We start from the raw sequence: 26174 nt of genomic DNA on the forward strand, positions 1-26174 counted from the left end.
CTCAATTCGGACCAAACTAGGCCTCCTATGTATATTTTGCTCTAGGGGACTTTGTCTGGTCAGAATCAAGTATGCACTTCCAGAGTTAAATACATTATCTGCCATGGAGGCTCACTTATCAGAAGTAGAGGGCCGTGAAAATTTGCGTCCCAGGATTTTTAGACTCTTCTCCTCATGTATTAAAGGGAAAGGGAAAGGACCCCTGGACAGTTAGGTCCAGTCAAAGGCGACTATTGGGTTGCGGCTCTCATCTCGCTTTCAGGCCGAGGCTGTTTGTCCACAGACAGCTTTCCGGGTCATATGGCCAGCATGACTAAACCGCTTCTGGTGCAATGAAACACCGTGGCGGAAATCAGAGCGCACAGAAACGCCATTTACCTTCCCGCCGCAGTGGTACCTATTTATCTACTTGCACTGCTTTTGAACTGCTAGGTTGGCAGGAGCAGGGACAGAGAAACCCCGTCAAGGGGATTCAAATCGCCGACCTTCTGATCAGCAAGCCCAAGAGGACAGCCCCACTCTTGCCCCAGGCTCTTCTCCCCATGTACTGTCTAAGGTTTTGGGCTGGCTCATTGAAGACCCTCTCCTTGTTTTATCTTAGGCGATCAGTTATCTTAGGGATAACTGATAATGCTGGTGCAGCATTAGGGACTTGTGAAATGCTCCAGTTAAGTGGTCTAACTTGTTTTTGGGTGTGCCTACTGCGTTCTTTTCTCCACATTCTTGCAAAGGTTCCTGTTGTGCGATAAAACAGGGCTGCTTTGTTCTCTCTCCCCCCCCCCACTTTGTGCATAAGAACATAGGGTGCTGCCTTACATCAAGGCAAACCATTAGTCCACCCAGCTCCAAATTGTCCAGGCTGACTTACAGGCAGTGGGTCTGCAGGTTTTCGGATGCAGGGAATTCCCAGCCCTACCTGGAGATGGCAGGAACTGAACCCGGGACCCCCTGTATGCAAAGCAGATGCTCTGACCCTGAGCTACCGCCCTATTGTGTAATGCGTGGAATTGGAGAGAGGAAGGACAGGTATTTGGGCTTTCTCTTCTACGCTTCTCTCTGCCTGGGGAATGCCCAGGCCAGCTGATTTTCCAAATGTTTCACTGTCAACAAACTCCGGAGTGCTTCCCGAAAGTCAGCAGCAGGCTCTGCCTCCTTTCGGCAGGGGTTTCTGTTTGTTTTTCTGCTAATCAATAACAAAAAGGAAAGGACAAAAAAGCTTCCCGTTTGAGTGCTACAGTTTTGGTGTCGCAGCCGACAGCAGCACCATGAAAACTTTACTGCCTCTTATAGCGGCCCTGTGCATCTTAGGAGCAAATAGCTTTGTCTCGCCAGGGAGGAAAAGGTAAGTGGACTTTACAATGAATACATAAATAAAATAAACCTGTGTCGCATTTCCCGCAGCAAATGTAGAATTTCTCTTTGGAGCCTGAGGATAGCGAATCCAAATGATTTCCAATTTCAGCATCAAGGTAGTATATGAGACCACAGTTCTGCGTATGCACAGATTGTAATCGGCACCAATGAATTCGATGGAAGTGGCTTCCAGTTCAAACATGAAAGGAAGATCCACTGTCAGGTTTCCCAGGAGGGAACATCTTGGGATGAAAAATGTCCTGTATTTTAGTCTGCCCAGTCTAGTTTTAAAGATAGAAGCATTATAAGAAAGGACAGTAAGGACCTTAAAAAGGTGAGTGCCTAGAGAGCAAGCACCAGATCACCTGGTGGTCACAGGCTTCCCCACTAGAGCAAGATGGGCTGTAAATATTTCTGCCTTTGCCTCTGTGTCCATAAAAATCAGCATATGAAAATATATGTCCCTTTTCTCTTTTGGTGACGTCTTCCCTAGTATGTAAGCGAAGGGGGCCTCTTTTTCCTGCTTCCCCAATAATATTGCTTCAGATTTTTAGTTTACTGAATAGTACTGCGGGACGCGGGTGGCACTGTGGGTTAAACCACAGAGCCTAGGGCTTGCTGATCAGAAGGCTGGCGGTTTGAATCCCCGTGACGGGGTGAGCTCCCATTGCTCGGTCCCAGCTCCTGCCAACCTAGCAATTCGAAAGCACATCAAAGTGCAAGTAGATAAATAGGTACCGCTCTGGTGGGAAGGTAAACAGCGTTTCTGTGTGCTGCTCTGGTTTGGCAGCAGCGGCTTTGTCGTGCTGGCCACATGACCTGGAAGTTGTACGCTGCCTCCCTCGGCCAATAATGCGAGATGAGCACCGCAACCGCAGAGTCGGTCACGACTGGACCTAATGGTCAGGGGTCCCTTTACCTTTACTGCATAAAAGCATCTTGTTCTATATTAAGAGAGCGAAGACAAGTGGACGTCAGGCCCGTCGATTGTTTGCTGAGCCGCTGGAGTGAATGGGGACCGTGCAATGCATGTGCGAAGGAACGAGTAAGTCATGGGATTGTGACTGATAGTTAGCTCAGGAGGCTTTTGTTTAAAACAACAACAATGTGTTTTAGGGATAAGAATGTAAGATTAGCCTGAGGATCAAGACAGTGGCCCACCCAGTGCGGCATCCTATTCTCACAGTGGCCAATCAGATGCCTGCAGGAAGCACTCAAGCAGCACCCCAGCACAAGAGCACTCTCCCCTCCTGCAATTTCCAGCCCCTGGGATTCAGTATCAATGGCAACTAGTTGTTGCCATTGGTAGCCTTATCCTCCATGAATTTGGATTTGTCCAGACCTCTGGCAATGGCACACTTTGTGGAGCTCCTCCAGTTCATATTGTGATCTGTCATAATTGGTGGTGGCTCTGCTTAGCTAAACCCAGAAGCGACTCAGTAACTCCAAACTCCTGGCAGTAAATGTTCGTGACTTTGGGGGGCAGGGGGTAGCTTGTTTAGTTTTCTAACTTCGTAGAGCCACTGGATAATAATGAACTTAGTGGCATCATCCATAATCCGAATCAGAACAACAGTAAGGTACCAATGATTAAGGCTGTTGATAATTTTATCTCAACGCAGGGATTTAGACTCTGTGATGCAAACTGCAACGTTCCAGTCCTATCCTCAAATTATCCGGCAATGTAGTCAGCGTATATTTGGTGGATTGTAGCACAAAGAGTGCCACCTACTGGTGCACTGCACACTACTTTTAGAAGGTTTCTGTGTACAGTACAGTACAACACCCTGCATACTGGATGTTCCTACAGCCCTACTGTTAGGCAAGGTGAGGCAGCCATCTCAGGCAGCAAAAACTGGGTGACAGGTAGTAGTAAAGAAGTTTGCCTTGTGCTTCTTGTACTGCCCTCAAGTACGGCAAAGGACACTGTCCTTTTGCCACTGTTGAAGTAAAATTCAACTGCTAGTCCAGCAATAATAATAATAATAATAATAATAATAATAATAATAATAATAATAATTTTATTATTTATACCCCGCCCATCTGGCTGGGTTTCCCCAGCCACTATGGGCGGCTCCCAACAGAATATTAAAAACATGATAAAACATCAAATATTAAAAACTTCCTGATACAAGGCTGCCTTCAGATGTCTTCTAAAAGTTCTGTACAGTGGTACCTCGACATCTGAATGCCTCGACTTCCAAAGGTTTCGACTTACAAAGTAAGCAAACCCGGAAGTCTTTTTGCCGTGCGCACGTTCTGCGCATGCGCAGAAGCACAAAATCGCTCTTCGTGCATGCGCAAAATGGACGCTTAGACAACCGAAGACTTCGACTTGCGAAGAGCGCCGTGGAACAGATTGCCTTCGTAAGTCGAGGCACCACTGTGGTTCTTTATCTTCTTGACATCTGACGGGAGGGCGTTCCACAGGGCAGGTGCCACTACCGAGAAGGCCCTCTGCCTGGTTCTCTGTAACCTCACTTCTTGCAGCGAGGGAACCGCCAGAAGGCCCTCAGAGCTGGACCTCAGTGCTGAACAATGGAGGTGGAGACGCTCCTTCAGGTATACTGGGCTGAGGCCGTTTAGGGCTTTGAAGGTCAGCACCAACACTTTGAATTGTGCTTGGAAATGTAGTGGACTTCTGAATGTGGAATGTGAGGGCAGGGTCCCCTTTTGTCCTTTGCTTTAAGCAGCAAAATGTCTTCAGGCATTCCTGGATATATTAGCATTGTAGACAAAGTAGTCATTGGTACAGTATTTTCTAACCAGACATGCTTTTTGACCAGAACACAACAAATGACTTTGAAATAAGAAAATCATCTACCACCACTCTCCCTAATTGTTAATTGTTTCTTAGAAATAGCAGACTTTATTCTTTGTTTTGTTTTTCAACCATAAAACTAAAACATTTTCATTGTCTGGGAGCTCAAAGCACAAAAGAATGGAGACTCCATTGTGGAGGCGCGATGAGTAGGCCTCCCTTTAATTTCATCCATAATTCCCCCCACCCCAACCTCCCGCTTAGTTTCCGTCAAAGTTATTTGGCATGTGCAAAGAATGTACATCATTTCATGGCTGCGCAGCCACACCAGTCCTTTTGAGCACAGGCTGTAATTCTTCCTCCTTTCTTTTCTGAAGTATCGCTCGAGGAGTGTTGTGAGGTTCGGACAATACGGAGGGAAGCCATGTTTGGAAGCTCTGGGAGACAGACAGTTCTGCCAGCCAGACACCCCCTGCCCTGAAGAGCAACCAGATTGTGGCAATGACTTCATGTGTGAAAACGGTATGCAGTTCTTTTGCATTATTCTCTGAAACGGATTTCCCTGGTGGATTATATTGGAGTTAGTTGCCTAACGCAAGGCGGTCTCTAGGCGACTTACAGTCAAGTTTAGAAACATTGCAAAATCATTGAAAACAAGAGCTATCTAAACTTAGAGCAAATCAATACACATGAAACTTTTTTAAAAAAACAGCCTCCACAGATAACATGCAAAAAAGCATCAGCAACCCACTAATATAAAGCCAGGGGCAGGCAAATATGGATTGCCAAGCACCTGCTCTTTCAAGGATAACGCAACCAACATAGAACAAATGAATTGCTCAGTTGCGTGTTTAGATGTTTAAACCTCCCCCCTTAAATAAATTCAGACAAGACTCAAATTTTGGTTTGGTTTTTGGCAGAATTTAGGCCACAACTTTATTGATTACATCAGGTGAGTGGTTGCATAGGCTCTGGTTCGACTAGCTCCCTGCACCAAGGATCAAAGGACAATTATATATGTGTGTGTGTGTGTGTGTGTGTGTGTGTGTGTGTGTGTGTTTAATGTCTACATTTTCACAGTGACAGTTTTTTAAACGTTGAAAGGGTAAATCAGGTTTCCATTTCCTTTATGGTCAAAAAAATCCACCAGTGGCACTGGGGGGAAACCCAACTAGGTTTTGTTCAAGCCAAAAGACTGAGGACAATAAGAGCTGTTTAACAGCTAGAGATACTGTTCCTCATTCTACACTTAGGACACTGTGTAAAGAAAAGGTTAGTGTGTAATACAGAAGACGATTGTGGAGACTTCTCCGATGAAGACAATTGCGAAGGTGATCCTCGTGCACCCTGTCGTGACCGTATAATTGATGTATCAGAGGTTGGAAGAACAGCTGGCCGTGGGTAAGTTCTGGGAAGTTCTTGGGAGAATGATGGGAGATGTAGCAAATGTATTGGCAGGGCCGACCCTACCCTTAGGCAATTTGAGATGCCTACCTCTGGTAGTGGAAGCTGTTAGCTTATGAGGAGCAGTGGCAGCAGGTCCCTTGCCTGTTCCTCATGAGTCCCCTGGCCATTCTGCTTTGTTAGAGGGCAGGTCTCTGTGTGCCATGTGACATGCCCAGCACTCCCTATGATAGCTAGCTTGCCCTTCATTGTGGTAAGGATGAATTACAGTCATACCTCAGAAGTTGAACAGAATCCACTCCAGAATAGGAGCATAGCGTCTAGATCAAGGGAAGTAATAGTACCACTGTATTCTGCTCTGGTCAGACCTCACCTGGAGTACTGTGTCCAGTTCTGGGCACCACAGTTCAAGAAGGATACTGACAAGCTGGAACGTGTCCAGAGGAGGGCAACCAAAATGGTCAAAGGCCTGGAAACAATGCCTTATGAGGAACAGCTTAGGGAGCTGGGTATGTTTAGCCTGGAGAAGAGAAGGTTATGGGGTGATATGATAGCCATGTTCAAATATATAACAGGATGTCATATAGAGGAGGGTGAAATGTTGTTTTCTGCTGCTCCAGAGAAGCGGGCATGGAGCAATGGATTCAAACTACAAGAAAGAAGATTCCACCTAAACATTAGGAAGAATTTCCTGACAGCAAGAGCTGTTTGACAGTGGAATTTGCTGCCAAGAAGTGTGGTGGAGTCTCCTTCTTTGGAGGTCTTCAAGCAGAGGCTTGACAGGCATATGTCAAGAATGCTTTGATGGTGTTTCCTGCTTGGCAGGGGGTTGGACTGGATGACCCTTGTGGTCTCTTCCAACTCTAGGATTCTATGATTCTATGATTCAGAAGTCCGTTCGACTTCCAAAATGTTCAGAAACCAAGGTGCAGCTTCCGATTGGTTGCAGGAAGCTCCTGCAGCCAATCAGAAGCCGCGGAAGCCAAGTCAGGCATTCATGTTCCAAAGAACATTCGCAAACCGGAAAGAATCACTTCCGGGCTTGCAGCGTTTGGGAGACAAAACGTTCAAGTTGGTTTTAAGTGACTAAGATCCTGGAAGACCCTAATTTGTTGTGCGATGTTGTTGCAGTGTCAACATTCTGGGCATGGAACCAAAGGAAAGCCTGTTTTACAATGAGTTTTACAACGGAGTCTGCGACAGAGTCCGCGATGGGAATACTGGAATATACTATCGCAAGCCATGGAATGTTGCTGTGCTCAATTATGACGTAAGCCCCTTTGTGCAAAGTGGAGAGTGTGCATTTGATTCCATGCTTGCGTAGCTTTATCCAAAATGCATACGCCTACTGTACGTTGTTATAAAATGCTACAGCCTGATGCTTCTCACTGACTGGAGTCCTGAAGTCATTGCTAATTTGTCTCTAGCCAAAGTTTTTATTTTAAAAATTGTTGTTGTTTACTAATAATATTGCTGCTTTATTGTTTTGGTAAACCGCATTGAGGTTTTCTACAACCAAGTGGTACGTACATTTTATGAAATGAAATTTAAACAAAGGGGTGAGCACCTTTGCAAATAATGAAGCTGTGCTGATGTGAACAGCTGGGGGGGGGAGAGCTGTGCAACACACCCAGGGGGTGGGAACAACCTTGCCAAGCTCTAAGGCTGTGATAACCTCTCTCTTGCATACACAACTCTGCAATGCTATCAAATCGGTTTACAAACTCCAAAGGGTCACTTTCACATGAAATGAGACCTCTGAAACATCATTAATTCTATTTTTGTGTGGCTACCTTTCGTGTTTTGAGTTGCTATCCTAATCACCAATCACTACCACAGTAAAGCTCTGGACAGGTGTACTGTGGTACTTCGGTTTAAGTACACAATTGGTTCCGGAAGTCTGTACTTAACCTGAAGCGTACTTAACCTGAAGCGAATTTTCCCATTGAAAGTAATGGGAAGTGGATTAATCTGTTCCAGACGGTCCACGGAGTACTTAACCTGAAGCGTACTTAACCTGAAGCGAACTTTCCCATTGAAAGTAATGGAAAGTGGATTAATCCGTTCCAGACGGGTCCACGGAGTACTTAAACTGAAAGTACTCAAACCGAAGCGTACTTAAACCGAGGTATGACTGTATTGTTTTCTGTGAGGCTTCTCCAGCTCACAGAAAAGCAGCATAAAAGGCTTTAAAACGATTCAAGAAGTTCCTTCTCTGGAGTCTAGACAATGGGTGTTTCACTCTAGTCTTCTTTTGGTCCAATGAGGTAGATGTCAGTCATTGCTATGGCTAAAAGGTAAAGCACTGAAGGAGGCTAGTTTCTCACAAAACAATTGAGAATAGCAGCTGCACATTTTGTATTATATCTTAGATATTACAGGTGCTTGAATGTGGGGGTTATGGCTGATCCAAGGGCAACCAACCTTTTCTTCCCACCGCTAGGTGGATGCCCATGATTCTACAGATATATTTAGTTTTAAATATTTTGTTAAAATTTGTACAGACTCAAATTCTTGTTTTTAACTGGTCGGTGGCAGGAATTGATTATTTGTTTATTTATCGGTCCTCTCCCACTCTGCCCCATCTTTTCCCCCTGTTTTGTTTTGGATCTTCTATGCTTTTGTTTTTACTTTGGGAATGTGCTGGCCTTTGCTTATATTTGCTTTTGCAGCCGGATAAATGGGTCATTACAAGAAGTGATCAATTGTAAGGGTTTAAGCCTCGTTTTAAATGTATTTGGCTTTTCAGTGTGTTTTTAACTATTCTATGTGCAAATTGCCTTAAGACAGTGGTTTAGAAAGCTATTAATAAATTAATAACAACAACAAATAAGTAATAAAGTTGATGTGAAATAATAGATAGATAGATAGATAGATAGATAGATAGATAGATAGATAGATAGATATAGTATGAACTTTCAGAGGAAAGGTGAATGAATGAATGAACTTTATCTTAATTAATGAGCTTTTCTCTTTGTCCTGAATCTGCTGCCATACATTTTCAATTATGGGCTCTAAGTTTCTAATGTTATAACAGAGAGTGAAAACCATTCCTTCCATTGGGCTGCATATATTCCATGCAGATTGCCTACTCAATTGCCTGCTATATCTGTTTTTTTTCCCCAAGACAAAGGGAGATAAAAGATTTAGAAATGAAGTCTACGAGGACCAGGTGTCGGCGGTAAGGGAAATGTTCAGCGAAAGGCATAGGTCTGCTCAGTCTAGCTTTTCTCTCAAACTGACGCCTACAGAGATAGGAAATGGCACATCCATCGGCCTCAGTTTCAGCCAGAACACTGATTCATTCGCCAATGGAACTCTACATAAATTCTTAAAGGATTCTAAAGGAAAGGTAAGCTATCCTAAACAAATAAATAAACAAGCAAACAAAAAATGGAGAGCCCTTCTGTGTAATTTTGGGGACTTGATATTAGCATGCCGTTAGGAGTGTTTTATTTATTTATTTATTTATTTAGCATAACCCGTACAGTGGTACCTCGGTTTTCGACCGTAATCTGTTCCGGAAGACCATTCGAGTTCTGAAACATTCAAAAACCGGAAACTAAATAGGCGATAGCTAGGCCTCAGGATCTTGCACTCAGCGGAAGCCGCATGGCATGTTCGACTTCCAAGGCGTGTTCGAAAACCAAAGCATTTACTTCTGGATTTACAGTGTTCGAAAACCGAAATGTTCGTCAGTGCAATGTTCAAAAACTGAGGTACCACTGTATACGGCTTAAGATATGTTTGTGTGTCTTTTCCTTAACAGTATAAAGTATTTATTTAAAAAGCCATAAAAACAGACTTTCTTTAAAAAGGAAACACAATAAAACAATCAAAATATAGATAAAATCAACAGTTTTTTGAAGGGATACATGTGAAACTGACCACAGATCTATCCCTAGCTAAAGAGTTCCAGGAAAGAGCTGGGAAGAATATAGTACCTACATTTTGCCATTAAAAAGTTACCGGTGGCCTTGCTCCTTGTCCTACTTTTTAATACAGATTTTATATTGATAAAACTTTTATATAAACTTAATATTCTTTTTTTAAAAAAAATATGTTTGTTTTAGGGCATTGTGTGACCTATCTACTTTACTATCTCATTGCTCCTGATCAGACAGAGTAGGTTTCATAGGAGACAACTCCTCGGAGCCGAGGTCCCTCCAAGCTCCTCCATTAAAATATTTGAGGGGGGCTGGGCATCCCCAAAGTTGATGGGCATTGCCATTCAAATCCACTGCATCTTGTGATCAGTTATGTGCACAGGGCTTACCTGGGCTCCCCCAATATTTTATTCAAGTTAGTACCGCATTAGGTTCCAAGTCCCTCCAACCAATGGTGTGGATCCTAATCTCCCCTAATAGTTTGAGGGGCCTAAAATGTTTCAAGGGGAGGAGCTGTTCCCACATTAATTTTTGTTTCACCTTCCTTGGATAGGTATGCAAAGTTTTTTGAGTCAGTCCATCCTAATCCCCTAGTTGAAGGGGTCCATTGAAACTAAGTTTTGTTTTGGGGAGTGCAAGACTGTCCCTTCCACCCTGATGCTTAGGAATATGTTTAGAGCCCTTTCCAGATGCATGTTTGCATATACACCAATGAATCTTGAATGAGGAACAATGTGGAAGTTGTAGAGGTTTCCATCAACCTCAGCCAAATTGTCTAATTAAAACAAATTCCCTGCCACTTTGGGTCATTGATAACTGTAGAGCAGGCGAGAATTCACTGGTGAAGCTTCACCAGGAAATATTTAATTTCTATACAACCCTTCATCCGAAGATCACAGGGTGGTTTACAATATAAGAATACAAACCATAATAAGAAATGAAAACAGTAACCCATACACCAGGGGTTAGCAAACTTTTTCAGCAGGGGGCCGGTCCACTGTCCCTCAGACCTTGTTGGGGGCCGGAGTATATTTTGGGGGGAAAATATGAATGAATTCCTATGTCCCACAAATAACCCAGAGATGTACAGTGGTACCTCGGTTTATGAACACAATTGGTTCCGGAAGTCTGTTCATAAAATGAAGCGTTCATAAACTGAAGCGAACTTTCCCATTGAAAGTAATGGAAAGTGAATTAATCCGTTCCAGACGGGTCTGCGGAGTACTCAACCTGAAGCGTACTTAACCCGAAGCATGGGTGTAATTGGTTCTGGAAGTCTGTTCATCAATTGAAGCGTTCATAAACTGAAGCGAACTTTCCCATTGAAAGTAATGGAAAGTGAATTAATCCCTTCCAGATGGGTCCACGGCGTTCATAAACCGAAAATTCATAAACCGAGGTGTTCATAAACCGAGGTTCCACTGTATTTTAAAGAAAAGCACACATTCTACTCATGTAAAAACACACTGATTCCCAGACCATCCATAGGCTGGATTTAGAAGGTGATTGAACCGAATCCGGCCCCCGGGCCTTAGGCTGCCTACCCATGCCATACACACACAGTTTAAAAGGCCATAGTTTCTTTAATTGGCCAAAGGCCTGGGAGAAGAGGAACGTTTTCACTTGACACCTAAAGATATGTAAAGAAGGCACCAGATGAACCTCCCTGGGGAGAACATTCTACAAGTGGGGAGCCTGCTCTCGTGTTGCTGTGCTCTGGCACATGAAGAAGGGCCTCAGTCCGTTTATATGGGGAGGCAGTAGAAGCTTCAACTATTCTGCTTTAAAGAGAAAAGTTGAAGAGGGATGGTTGGTAGGTGTGACTTCTGGGGCAACATTCTAACATGCTACCCTTGTTGAGCACTGCGGGTTTTAATTTTGACAAGGAGTCAAGCCCACGACAAGTTAACCCACTTGCGGAACAATAGTGCTTGGAATCCTTTCCAAAGGGAGGATGCCATCAAACGAAAGACTTCCCTCCATAATGTAGGACACATTGTCACCCTAGGGATGGGAGAACATCTGGTCCTCTCGTTTTCCCACTGGCAGAAGGTTAACCCCGCCGTTCTGCGTTACAGCATCAAACATTTTTTCACGTGAAAGGAAACATTGAACTGGGGACCTTTCAAATGCGAAGGCGTGACGTCCGCCTGACCGACACGTTCCTCGAAGATGTAAAATACCTGCCCAGTGCATACGACAAGGGAGAATATTTTAAATTTTTGGAAATGCACGGAACTCATTTTGCTCAGAAGGGAACGGTTGGCGGGAAATATGAACTAATGTATGTACTGGACAACCAAACAATGAGAAGTGAAGGTAGGAACTGTTTCATTAATTTCAGAGGCTATACTCCGATCCAATTCAGGCTGGGTGCTAACCTATCTGATAATAATACTGAACTATGGACAAAAAAACTAGCAAACATACTTTTACATAACCAGTATCTATGGCAATAAACGATCATAAAAGGAACAATCCAAAACCGATAAGTAATTATTGGTCTGTTTGTGCAGCCTAAAGCAAAGTCACTGCTTGCAAGAGAAACCAACCGACTATAGCTGGTGTTACCTTTGATGTATTAGCAAAGCTAGAATTTCCATCACAAGAGCTGAAAACTCTTATATTAGACTAGTCCTCAATTGCAAAATTGTGACTAATGTAATATGAAAACAGGAAGCGAGAAAAGCATAACAAAATTTGGCATTAGTCATTATGACATGACTGGATATCACACATAAATGAAAACTAAAAAGTCTTTGCTGCTTTTTCTTATGGGTACAACTTGATTGCCTTTCCAAATATCATTTCATGGTTCAGGAAATTTGTTAATGAGCCTTTCCCTCCTTCCATCTCTTATCGGATGTCTGTTTTTAACTCTGTCTGCAGGAGTCACCGTCGAAGATGTAAAAGCTTGCCTGGGTTACAATACAGATTTTGGTTTAACAGCTGGCACATTTGAAGTCAAGCATACCGGCAAAGGAGGTGACTGCAAAAGTGACAAGATTAGAAATGGTAAATATATTTATATAGTTAAAGATTTATGTTCAAAATACACATAAAGGGGACTATATATTTAGACAAACCCTCTTCTGAAAATTTCATGTCCAAGCTGGCATTGGCGATGGCAAATATGCCCCTGTTGCAAAGGTGGCCCTGTGGCAAGGAGGTGCATTTTCAGCACTCATTTATATTTGCATCATCCATTCCAAAAAAAATTTAAAAGACAAGCAAGTAAAATGATGGACTATGCTGAATCAGCAAAGTTAACAGCTAAGATAAGAGAACTTAACAATGACTGTTTTATGGAACAATGGAAGCCTTTTTGGATGATTTAAAGAAATATTATAATATGATGAATTCGCGAGCAGGATTTGAGCTATTTATTGCGTTGTGGTTATGATATAAAATAGGGAAGATAGGGCACAGTGAAATATTTAAAAACACCATGGAAAATGGGATGGGAAGTCAATAAAACTAAATATTAATTTATTATGTATTGAAACAGTGTGAAATTTGTGGAAATTTAATCAAATACTTTTTTTAAAAAAAAAAGACGTTTAAAAAGCAGATTGCACAGTAGCACAGATTTGAGTACAGTACATATGTTGTCATGAATTTGGCAAAGAGGGGGGTTGTTTGTTGTTCTGGGCCTTTCCAGGTGTTTGTCAGCATAAGAAAGTCAGAATGATGGTGAGACAACACCTCGAGGGACCTTGGTCCATCCTTGTCCTGTTTCTTTCCTCTGCAGCGGGCAACGCCCCTAAGAGCGGAATTATCCACGATGTGATATCTCTCGTTCATGGAGGGAAGAGTGAAGTTCTGGTTAGGCTGAAGGAAAAGCTGTCGCAAGGTCACAGTGTCGTTGACGTGGAAGACTATGTCCAGTGGGCAGCAACGCTACCTGATGCTCCCACAGTGATACAATACGAAGTAAGAGGGTTTTCTTCCTAAACTGATGCGCATATTGATATGTGGGAGAGCAGGCATGGCTCATCCCTGGTGAGAATGCGCATCGCCTTTCCCTTCTCATCAGATCTATTATTTTATGAGCAGGGAGGGGTAATAAACGCCATTCCTCCTCAGCTTGATCTGCATGGATCCACTGCAGTTGGTGACCGAGTGCCTTGGTTTGTGTGCAGTGTGCTCCGTGCACATGTAAGAGAGTGTGTGTGGCAACATCTGCTTTCGACCACAAGCTGGCTGAGAGCGACTAAGGTCCTTAGGCCAAAATGTCAGTCACCCCTGCTGTAAATGCTGCCCCCTTGAAATGACCTTTATTCCTTGCTGAACCGTGGCGAGGGAACAGGCAAGTGTTATGTTTCCAAGGTAAGCACAATAATCACCTGAATATAAGAGTCAAGGAATTTTAGGTGCTTTCCATGCTAGGGTATTGTGAAGGATTTGGAGTTTGCTGTCCTAGACTGATCATATGAACCTTGTTTAATGGGTGTTTGTGTATTACAGGCACGTCCAACTCACAAGAGGCTGCGATCTACTCCCAGTATAAAATAACTGGCAGTGATCTACCCATTGTCATTATTGGAGGGAGGAGTAGTTTTTTAGGGGGAGTTGGCCAGAGATGTTGAGCTTGGGGGGGGGGGGTTGGCCAGAGTTGAGCTTTTTGAGGGGTAAAAGGAGGAAAACTGCTCACCATAAAATGCAGCGATGCCGATCACATGCAGCAAAGGAGGGACCTAGCACAGGCAGTAATGTCCCCGCGATCGACCAGGATCAAGCGCGATCGACCAGGATCACACAGGCGATCAACCTGTAGATCACGATCAACCAGTTGGACATCACTGGTGTATTACATGAGGAGGTAGATCTTCCTGGGTTTTAGAATCAAATGTAATGCAGGAATCTTTGGCCCAGCATGTGGCTCAAATCCCCAACCCTGAGATTAAGAGTCCTATGCTTTACCGACTGAGCTATGGGTCGTTTGTTTGGAATGCTGTGTATTGAATGAAAATGCATATCTTTGTTCATGGGGGGTTATGGTGTTAACTAGCTACACCATATCCATGAGGCTAAAATGCTAAGGCAAGGAGCTCCGTTGTGAATATGGGGAAGGTCGCATCTCTTTCTGTCGCCTACTGGGAGGGATTGAACTATTATTTCCCAAAAAGAGCTCAACAACGATATGCCCAAAGAGGGAAGGGCTATTACTTGACGTAAGTGACATAGGGACATGCTGCGTCCCTACGTCACTATGCAGCACGTCACTACGGAGGGATGCTGTGCGCCAAGGGGCAGGGTGCTGCCCCCGGTACCAGGGATGCTTGCGACGCCACTGTGTTTACCTTCAGAGAAAACAGAAAGCTTTTTAGTCCGTTTTTGTGTTTTGCTTCAAAGGGAGTATTCTGCAACTTTTGCATGGCACACACCTTTCTTAAAACTCCCTATTTTTGTGTCTTTACTTGTTTCATAAACCTGTATGGCCCCCTTCCCTGTTTAGGGGAGGTTTTTAATGCTTACTGTTTTATTGTGTTTTTAATATTATGTTGGGAACTGCCCAGAGTGGCTAGGGCGAAAGAGCCAGGTGGGTGGGTTATAAATAAATTTAATTTAATTTTAACATTCCCCAATAACCTATGCTACTACGTAAGAAGCTTCAAGGAGACCCCAGGAAAGTTTGGGGGGGGCTAGTAGATAAAGAGCAGCCTTGCAGATATAATTTCTAACCCCCCCCTTTCATCTGGTGGCAGCAAATTCCTTAAGGGGAAAGAGTGGGTTGAGCAGAAAGATGCACTCTGTGTTACCTGGGAACACCCTTTCCTCACATGGTAGAGGACTCGGAGTAGCTACTGTAAGAGGTGGCTATCATAAATGTCAGGGAAGCTTATATCATGCTTGTGCAAAGAGTAACGCTGTTGTAACAAGTTGGATTAAGGCATCTGCTTTTCTCCGCAGCCGTACCCAATTTCTACTCTCATACCGGTGACGATACCCAACTCCACCGTAAAGAGGCAGAATCTCGACAGAGCTGTGGAGGACTACGTTGCTGAATATAGTGTCTGCAAATGCCAGCCTTGTCAAAATGGTGGCACTGTCATGCTGTTGAATGGAAGGTGTGAATGTGGGTGCCCCCCTTACTTCAAGGGAGAAGCCTGCCAGATACCCACATCGTCTTTTGTACCAGGTCAGCAGTAGATCAAGAATTTAGGGTTCATTTCCGTATTCTATTCAGGACAAGTGAGCTGCGAAGATAAAGCCGTTATCCCACCTAACCCTGTACTAGGGCTCTGCTCATACGAACAGTGATGGAATTGTTCCTGGACGATGCCACTTAAGATGCATAGTTTAATACACCTGCAAAAAACCCTTTGCATTGAAAAGCAGGTGTTACGAAGAATATAACTTTCACCAAGATATTCTCTGGGCCTTCACATCTCTAAACCTGGAACCAAGAAACTCTACCAAACTGGTGGAAAACAGCAGGGGTTGGGGCACAATCTATAGCAAAGCAGTTGGCGTTCCACAATGGGCAGTTGGCCATTGTGTCAGGTAGAAAAGCGCCCTAGGGGAGGAGTTATGGGGGAAAGGAACAAGTGGTGGGAAGGGTTAAGCATTCCTCTCCTGCCCATAGATGCTAACTCCCAGATTGAAAAATCCAGGATCAGCACCAGAAGTCGCACTGCGGCCATTTTGGAACTGGGCAGAGCAGCACCGGAAGTTGCTTCTATACATGCTCTGCCCATTTCCAAAATGGCCGCAGCTCCGGAAGTCGCGCTGTGGCCATTTTGGAACTGGGCAGAGCAGCACCGGAAGTCGCTTCTGTGCATGCTCTGCCCATTTCCAAAATGGCTTCAGCACCAGAAATCGCTTCTGCACATGTCCAGAGACTCCAGACATGCGCAGAAGGAGCCTCCCCGGGCCAGTAAGAATCCGGGGGATTTACGGGGAGGTTTAAAATCTGGGCTGCCAGCGGGAAACGGCTGGAAAAACGGGGGTTTCCCGGGGAATACGGGAGACTTGGCAGCTATGCTCCTGCCCAGCCCTTCACTTAAAACGACACCTTGTCCTATTGCTTTGTAGCTGTTCTGTGGAAGCAGAGATCCCCTATCCACCTAAGAAACACCCCTATCCCAGACTGCACCCTGAGTGACCATTTGGGCTTACAGACACGAAGGCAGTTACTTCAGTATCGAAGTAACTGCAATGCAAGTTTGTTTGCTTTTTGTTTTGATGTTAGACTTAAAATATTTTTCACTCCAATCTTAACTCAGTCCCGACTGGCACCGATGGGGGCTGGAGCTGCTGGTCTACCTGGTCGGCATGTGCGCAAGGAGAACGCACTCGCAGAAGGCAGTGTAATAATCCTGAGGCTCGTGGGGGCAAGGACTGTGCAGGAGCTGACTTGGAATCGGGCTATTGTGCTGCTGACATTAAATAATGGTGCAGAAGACCCAAAGCAGGTTTGTAGTTTACTCGGCGGGTGTAATAAATGGAAGTCCAACTTGGGTGGGGCAGGACAACCCCTAGATCAGCACACAAGTGGAGAGGTAAGATTGTTCCACTGGGCAAGCAGAAATTCTTGCGTTGACAGAACATTTGTGTTGGCACAATGTTGAACTTTTATTGTTGTTATTACAGGGCGACCGCAAATTACATTCTAGGTCATGAGTGGGGAACCTTGAGCCCATAGGCCTCCCTCATGAAGCCAGGGGCAGACTTGGGTTCCATGCAAGGCCAAAATTTGGTGTGTGTGTGTCCCCCGCCACCTCTCACCTTCTGTTCTGTGCATACATGATTACGCCATAGTTGCAACGCTCTGCCATACCTGCCAAGTTGCTGTCAGAGAAATAAGGGACCGGGCCAGAAATAGCAGACCGGAAGTCGCGCTGTCACCATTTTGGAACTGGGCGGAGCATGCTCAGAAGTGACTTTTGATGCTGCTTTGCCCAGTTCCAAAATGGCCGCCACGCCAGAAGTCGCACTGCAGCCATTTTGGAACTGGGCAGAGCAGCATCAAAAGTCGCTTCTGAGCATGCTCCGCCCAGTTCCAAAATGGCCGCTGTGCCAGAATAAACCAGGGGGAAACAAAAAAATCCATTTTTTCAGCTAGGAACAGCTGGAAAAACGGGGATTTCCTGGGGAAAACGGGAGACTTGGCAGCTATGCGCTCTGCCTTCAGCTCTGCGCCCAGTGTGGAGAAACTGGTAGCCCTGCCCTAAATCTGCCACTGATGAAACTTCCCAGGCCCTTCCCATTTGCCTCACCAAGCCATTTCAGCCAAGCCAGTTGCCCCTTACCTGACATCATACAAAAAAATAGAATACCACATGCAGGAGGGAGGGATGGCAGTTAACAGCACCCCCTGGTGGAGCCATCCACTCTGCACACAAAGAGCCTTTACAAGTTATGCCCACTGACTAAATAGGTTGCATCGACACCGTACTTTTAAAGCACGTTCAACACATATGGCTTCCCCAAAAGAATTCTGGAAACTGTAGTTTTCCCTTTGCAGAGCCGTAATTCCCAGTACCCATACCAAGCTACAGTTCCCAGGGTTCTTTGGGGGAAGCCGTGTGTTTTTAAATGTGCATTGAATGTGTTTTAAATGTGTGGAGTGGATGTGACCTTTGCGGCAACTCACATGTGCAGAATTTTGACCATGGCGTCGATCTCAAGTTATTTGGAAGCCACCAGCCTGCTTTGACATTGCAAATGTAGAGGATCTCTGCACATTATACCAGCCGGAAGATTCTCTGGTTAGTTGATCTAGCTGACTGTGTGTCTTTTCACAGGTGTCTGATAGGAACACAAAACAACTGGGATGACCCTCAGATCTCCACAGCAAAGTTCAAGCTGCCAAAGAGATTTGAAATATAAGCCAGAAAATCTTGGAACCTTAACAGTACCTGCTTGCGTTAATTTGTTTTTCTTTTCTTTTTTTCTTTTCTTTTTAAAAAAAGTTTAAAATAAATTTCAGCTGATGACTGGCTTGGCAGAATACATTTGTATTATTTATTGCTGATACTTTTGTGTTAAATTTGTGTGCCACCTTTTCTCCAAGTTGCTCAGTGCAGGGCTTGATAGATTTGTAAAATCATTTATATTCTACTTTTGGGGGCCCCAAAGGACGCCCCCCCAAAAGCAGCTCACATCCAAGCACAAAAGTAACACAACAGAAATCAATCAAAATACAATAAAACTGAGAACAGAATAAAACAGCGAAGCATAATCACCAAGGAGAGACAATGGATTTAATTGTTATTATTACGGTATTCTTTTTTGCTGGCTAAATACTAGGTGGAAGTCTGAGCAGCTCGTTTAAAAGGAGGGAAGCCTGACAAACCTCTTTAGTAGGGAAGCTTTTCCAGATTGAGGGACACATTCCCTTCCCGGACACCTTTTGAGGGCCACATACTAGCGGTGAGAGTGCTGTGTTTATGGAAGACAATCTTACTCAGCTATGAGTGATCGAAGAAGAAGAAGAAGAAGAAGAAGAAGAAGAAGAAGAAGAAGAAGAAGAAGAAGAAGAAGAAGGGGGGGAAGGGGTGAGAGTGGTCAGAAGCAAAAGTGAGTGCAGCAATAAATGCCCATTTTACCTTTTTAGTGCTCTCTCACACACCCCTTTCTATCCTCCTTCAGCCCAAGCAAGGACACATTCCAGCAAGGCAAAAACATTGGGGTACAAAGCAGGGTGTGGCCTAAGGAGAGTTCCATGGGCCAGACTGAGCGTTCTGGAGGGGCTACATTGGGTTCCCGGTCCTGCTCTTTAGAGAGGGAGTCCTATAACCTGAGTGCTGCAGTAGAGAAGTCCTACCTCATGTCCCAACCAAGTGTGCCTGCAAAAGAAGTGTCTTCTCCCTCAAACTTCTGCAAACTTTGGGGTTATTTCAACCCTCCTGTTGCCTCCCTCTCTTGTGTGAGCAGTGCTTTTCTGCCATATATGGACAGGCACTCAAAGAACAAATTTGCTATTGGTATATAAGATGCTATCTGGTTGGGCCTTTGAAATACCGGCAGTTCGTTGTTGGGAGGAAGAGGAAATAAGAATCTAAGAACATGGAAAGAACCTCTCAGCCTTCCTGAGAGATTTCAATTGAGGATGCAATGGAGAGAAGTTTTAGGTCAGGGGGGAATGGAGAACCTGTGGCTCTTCCGATGTTGATGGATTACAACTCCCATCATCCTTGACCATTGGCCATGGTGACTGCGGGTGATGGGAGTCCAGCAGCATCTGAATTGCAACAGCTTAACTATCCCTGATTTAACATAGCAAAAGCCAGCTTTCAATTGCTTCGTTTTTATCCAACTTCTGTGCTTTTTCCGATCAATAAGTTTAGGCAGGCATTTTGCCAGTATGGAAGATGTTTTCTGCCCACTTCCTGGTGCCACACAGACGGCAGCTCATAAAAGCACCATTCCCACCAATGAAGTCCCTCAAAAATCCCTCTGAAATTTGCAAAGTTATTTAACAGTAATGGGCTTGTGAATTGTTCAGCTGAGTTGAACAATGCTGACATTGGGTGAACTGGGGAGGGTGGGGGAGCAACCCATTCTGTAAGCAAACTGTAGCATCATCTACATCAAACGCTGGACACTCTGAGTCACGCTCAGTGACATGTTTGTTGAATGTCTTTCTTATTTTATTTGGCTTTTGTTTCCTTAAAAAAGCCTTAGTGACCAGAATTACTGTCCAGCTGGGATTAAAAATCTGGCATCTTCTTTCTCTTAACAAAGTAGCACTTTGTTTTTCAAATAACCTTGTGGGGCTGTGGGTCTCTTAGGACGAGTCAGTGAGTTGGATGACTTTGCAGAGTTAGAATTTAAATTAAAAGTTGGCTGCCTATGAAAAAAAACCCACAACATTGACAGGGCTTTGTGTTTTTTTGTTTTTTTGCCTGCTTCCAACTTTCCAGAGTTGTGAAAAGTTCCAGAGGTGGTGCTAGGCGAAAATGGCTGCTTGATTTGCAAATTTGTACAAATGGTGCATAAATGCAAACATAGACAGCTGCCTTATAGTGAAAAGGGATGTAAGATGGCAGCGATTTTCATTGTGATATGTATTCATCACAGTGAGTGCTGCTTCCTTTCTGCTGCAGTTCAGTTTCCGCCAAATGCTACATTATCTACAACCCAAGCTTAGGGTATTCATGAGCAGATTTTGAACATCAAACTGGATATTGGAGATTTTATTACCCTCCTGTGTTTAGCTGTTTGTTCTATATAATATTTATTTGAAGAATTCATAAATAACACTTGTTTGCACGTATACTTAAGAACTGCCAGGGAGCCCAGCTCCCCCGGCCTCACTTTGTATTAAACACTGCTTTAAGTATCCGAGGCAAATGAGTTTTGCATGCAAGTGACCAGGCAAAAGTTGTACTTCTTTCTATTTATTGCTTTTTACAAAAAGAGTCTTAAAGTGACTGCAAATACATCAATTCAGACAATAATACACATTAAAGGGGTTTATCCGAAGTACTGTAATCTATTACAGGTTTTTAAAAATGTCTTTTCCATTTGCAACATGAGGACGAGCCACCAGATACAATCAAAATTGCTTCAAAATTGCATTAATGTCCAAATGCCAGGAAAAATAAAAATGTCTTTGCTTGGGAAAGATATTTGTCAAATCAGGTGACATTCTGTAGGAAGAGTGCTCCAAAAGCAGGGGGCTGGCACTGAAAAAATTGACTCTATTTAATTTGATTCTATTACAGGTAACTAGCAACACATTTAACTTTTGCACATTCAGCTTTACACACTTGGCCAAAAAAAAAAGAGGGGGTGGAAAGGGGGGACATGAACCCAGAAAAAAAGACTTTGGCTATCCCACCTGCCATTGAAGATTGTGTTATCTGAAATGCTGTGTTAATTATATATATGTTGCAGATCTTTTCCTGCCCTAGGACTAGCAATTGCTTAAGGAACATAGACCCTGTCCATAAGACAGGGTCTATGTTCCTTTCCCCAGCTTTCAGAGTCACCGCACATTCCTCAATGGAAAGATGCGTCCCCATTTGCCAACCCCAGCTATTCCCCCATAGTGTCCTGAGAGTAAAATCCAATTGCATCCCCACCATCCTTTACAAATAACCAGATTTTGAACCTTCAGGCAATAAATAAATACATCACAGTAATGTGCATAGTGTTAAACTTTGTGCAATGCATTGTGAGAAATTTGCTCCATACTGCACTCACGGCAGGTGTCAGAGAGAGGGGGGGAACACTTGAGGAATGTGATCTTGTGAATTCTGATAAGAAATGATCTGATCCAAACCCCCTAGACTAACATGTGGGTCTGGACTTAAGCTATTTACCAGCTGTCACACTTTCTGAGTGTTTTGACACCAGTCTTCTGCTCAAAAGAAACACCAGAATACATTTAAAGTCTGTATGCTTCTGCCTATTTTTGAGAGTAAAGATTTGTGCACATTTTTAAAAGTGTAGATTAATGAATAAATGGGACTTATGAAAATGTGTCAAGCCCTGGAAATAAAACTGATTTGCCCATCTCCCAAGGTTTGGATCCCCTCTTCCTAGATCTTCTAACCCATAGCTTAGTAAGAACCCACTGGAAAATTGGGGCGGGGGGGGATGTTAGAACAGCTAAATTGGGAAAGCAGAAGCTTGCAGAAAGAACAACACATGCCAGGGAAGGTATCTGAGATGCATTTGTGGTCTGGGGAGGAAGAGGGAGGAGAAAGGGGAGCTGCCTTCAACAAGCTCTGGTTCAGTAAAATGCTTATAAATTTTCATGATCACTTTAAAAAAAACAACACACACAAACACTGATGTAGAAATATAGAGAACTAACTAAAGGTTAGGATGGGAAGCTGGGAGAAACCAAAACTGACAGATCCACCCATAGTATCAGGTCAGGATACTATGGACTAGTTAGAAAAGACTTTATTTTTATCTTAATGCAAACTCTTGTTTCTTTTACTTCCTCTGTCTTGAATCCCTCCAACAGAAGTCTTGAACTAGAAACTCTGAAGGTGGCTCTGTATTTTGCTAAGGAAGGATAACCACTTCTGCATGCCCCAAGTTTAAAGGGGAAGTAAGCGGAAAGTTCAGATTTTGGTCCCTTTGTTAGCAAGACCCTCAGATTATGTCCCAACCCTCAGATTAATATCTGAAGCTCTTGGCCATCTAGCAGCTGGGGAGCAAGGGGATTAAATGGGAGACGGTGGAAGTCTGTTAATGAATTGAGGAAGTGTGGGGCTCCTAGCCTCTTTACCTTGCAGGGAAGAGATGGGAGTGAAAGCTCCTTTTGTTACAAGGTGTGTGTCAAACAGTTGGAGAAAGCACCTACTCCCAAAATGACCTTTGCAGGAGCTCCAGGCTGTGATCAGTTCACAGCAAGTATGTTCCTCCTTGCTTTGTCAGCCATCCATCTTCCTGACCAAAATGGAAGATTCAGACAGGACAACAAGCAGATATGACCTTCCTTTTGCATGGGACTGGCTTAGTTACAATCCTCTTTCCTTTTTGCGTGTTCAGACCTCCCTCCTAAATAAATACACACACGACTTTAGCCCATAACTTTATTGATTACAGAAAAGTGAGTGGTTGCATAGGCTCTGGTTCGACTAGCTCCCTACACCATTGCAGGTAGCAACGGTGGTTCCAGCATAGGTCAGCCTAGGGTGAACACCTGGAATGGCGGAAAGCCGGGGACATGCTATATCCACCACCCAGATGTCCCCCTGGACTCAGGCATAGGCACAACCCCTTGCAGGGTTGTCCAAACCATAGAGTTCCTGGATTCCTTTAATGGAATACCCTTCACATTCTTAAGGAAATCAGCCCTGAGTGTTCACTGGAAGGACAGATCCTGAAGCTGAGGCTCCAATACTTTGGCCACCTCATGAGAAGAGAAGATTCCCTGGAAAAGACCCTGATGTTGGGAAAGATTGAGGGCACAAGGAGAAGGGGACGACAGAGGATGAGATGGTTGGACAGTGTTCTCGAAACTATGAACATGAGTCTGACCAAACTGCAGGAGGCAGTGGAAGACAGGAGTGCCTGGCATGCTCTGGTCCATGGGGTCATGAAGAGTCGGACACGAGTAAACGACTAAACAAACAAAAAGGATGGAGAGACCGTTCTCCCAGCCCTATCACATGAACCAGTGCCTATCCGCAACCTTACAAGTTGTGACAATTTGCTATGCGGCAGGCAAAACCCAAATAGCAACAGCCAATCACTTACCTTCCAAGTCCCGGACTGCAGAATCCGGGACCGGCAGCCGTGTGACACCGGAAGTTTCGTCGGCGTAACTTCCGGTGTCGCTTTGCCCTTCTATGGGCACCAAAAATGGTCGCTGCCGGCTTTGAAAGTCACTTGTATGCATGTCAGGAAGTGCGTCGATGCAACTTACGGTGTCGCTCCGCCCATCTATGGGCACAAAAAATGGCCGCCGCCGACACCGGAAGTCGCGTCTATGCACTTCCGGACATGCGTAGATGCGACTTTTGAAGCCGGTGGTGGCCATTTTTGGTGCCCATAGAAGGGCAAATCGGAAAGAAAAAAAAAAGGCCACTGGCAGGAGAAAATTACGGAGAAAAATGGGAGACGAAGTGATACGGGGGACCACCGGGAAAAGGTAAGTTTCCCGGGGGAAATGGGGTACTTGGCAGCTATGCAATCAGCTAAGTGGGGAAAATTCCTTCTGTGCCCCTGTCCCAACAACAGATGACACACGACGGCATAGCAAGGTCAATTGCAAAATACCCTAAATATAGGGAGAGGTGGGCGGGTGTTCCATTTGCCCAAGCCAAAAGAGAATCTCTGGGTCACGTGCAAGGGATTAAATAGGTTGCTCGAACTGTTTAGACTGCACCCCATTGGCCAGATTACAACCAGCAACGAGGGACCCATCATCCCTGACAATTGGCCAGACTTGCTAGGACTGATGGCGGTTGTAATTCAGCAACAACTGGAGGGCCCAAAGTTCCCCACTCCCACAACAGAAGATGCCTCAAATAGACGATCTTTGAGAATCTAGGGCATTCTTGTTTTTGTTTTGTTTTTTTACCTTTATCTGTTCATCTTAAAACGAACCAGCATACAAAAAACTTCTCAGTCACTCAGCAACCAGTTCTTCCTGGAATGACTTGCAAACTCAGGTGGTTATGTTGGTTTTTAAAACTTTTCCCTTTGATACTAAACTAAAATAGCAGCTGCTCCTTTTCTCTTAGAATTCAGACTCTGGCTCACTACATAGACCTGTTTCTGTAGCTGTCTGATAAATCTGCAATATTTACCCGCATGCATACAAATCGAACTGTTAGGCTGTGATTTACCTCACTTAGAAGTCTGCGAAATCAATGCAAAATATGATGCATTTCCACTTTGAAGTCCAGAGTTCTTGATTAAATATGAAGTGAAATCCAAATCACGGTAAGCTTGGCAGGGAGAGGGGATGTTGGTTGGATGTGTGTTTTTCAAACAATACCTGCCCCTTCCTTCAGTGCCACACAGCAAAATGCTACAGAAGCTGAAAAAACTTTTTTTTGGGGGGGGGAGCATTCTGGGACTGCTTTTCCAGGAAAGAAAAACCTCCAAAAGAAATATCACTAGGCATGGCCCATCTTGCGATATCTGGCCTAAAGGGCCTCTTTTATTGCAGTGAGCTCTTGCAGAGAAACATCTTTGGGATCTTCCGGATTGGAAAGCTTTTTTGTGTGGATATTCTCTGGAGAATAGTCGTACCGTAATGGTAGATTTATACTGTAGCATATACAAAGGATGGGGCGTGGGGGTGGGGAATGAGTCAGTTCACATTTAAATGCAAACTGACCTGATTCCCACTTTTCCAAACAATATGTAGAATTTTCACGTCTCCAAATTTTGCTATGCAAATACAGTGGTACCTCTACTTACGAATTTAATTTGTTCCGAACGCACATTTGTAAGTCGAATAAATTTGTAAGTCGAATCCCATAGGAATGCATTGGGAGAAAAAATTCGTAAGTCGAAGCAACCCTATCTAAAAATTCGTAAGTAGAAAAAATCCTATCTAAACTGCATCCAAGATGGCGGACAGAGCTCCATTCGTAAGTAGAAACATTCGTAAGTAGAGATATTCGTAAGTAGAGGTAGCACTGTAATGTGTACAAAAATGCATATACTGGTGTGCATAGAGTAGTGAAAACAACATAAAAGATGCATTATGTTATAGCAGTTATACAGGAAATTGCTTTGCAGGAAAAGATATACTGTGGTACCTCGTGTTACGTACTTAATCCGTTCCGGTGGTCCGTTCGTAACCGGAAACCGCTCGTAACACGAGGAGCGCTTTCGCTAATGGCGCCTCCCGCTGTTGCCGCACAGTCAGAGCGCAACTTCTACTCACAACCCGGGGCAAATTTCGCAACAATAGGCATCTACTGCCGGGTTAGCGGAGCGCATAACCCAAAGCATTCGTAAGGGGGGGCAGTACGTAACACGATGTACCACTGTATTAGGCAAAGACAAATGTGTATATTAGGAGAAATGCACATTAAAATGTGGATGAATTTTCATAAGAAGTTTCTTATTTAAAAAATGCGAATTGATGTGGAAATGTGGAGAACCAAGCTTACAGTAAGCCTGGAAAAATGAGAAACTGAGAGCAATCACAAATGCCAGACTGTCCACACATCATTCTGCTTTATTAGTTGCTCTGTTGGGCTGGTGGTTGGCAGCTGCAGGCAGCAAGCAGGCAGACGATTTTCAGCAATCCCCCCCAAAAAAGCTCAACAACTCTGGTCAATCCCTACCCCCCAAAAGCTTAACAACTCTGGGCCATCTCCCCCCTCAATTCTCTT

At 44.2% G+C, this 26174-nt stretch overlaps 1 protein-coding gene across 1 annotated transcript; it reads left to right on the top strand.

Annotated features, from left to right (window-relative positions):
* Positions 1-1186: 1186 nt before the first annotated feature.
* On the top strand, positions 1187-18352 carry C9 (complement C9). The gene is made up of 12 exons (XM_035100495.2): positions 1187-1342; positions 2308-2398; positions 4492-4636; positions 5368-5515; positions 6650-6788; positions 8646-8870; positions 11484-11724; positions 12295-12420; positions 13157-13338; positions 15319-15547; positions 16635-16823; positions 18156-18352. Exons 1-11 carry the CDS (start codon positions 1266-1268, stop codon positions 16799-16801), a joined length of 1770 nt encoding a protein of 589 aa, XP_034956386.2. The 5' UTR covers positions 1187-1265; the 3' UTR covers positions 16802-16823; positions 18156-18352.
* The last annotated feature ends 7822 nt before the right edge of the window (positions 18353-26174 follow it).

The sequence above is a fragment of the Zootoca vivipara genome, chromosome 11, assembly GCF_963506605.1.
Source record: "Zootoca vivipara chromosome 11, rZooViv1.1, whole genome shotgun sequence".
In the NCBI taxonomy this organism is placed as follows: domain Eukaryota; kingdom Metazoa; phylum Chordata; class Lepidosauria; order Squamata; family Lacertidae; genus Zootoca; species Zootoca vivipara.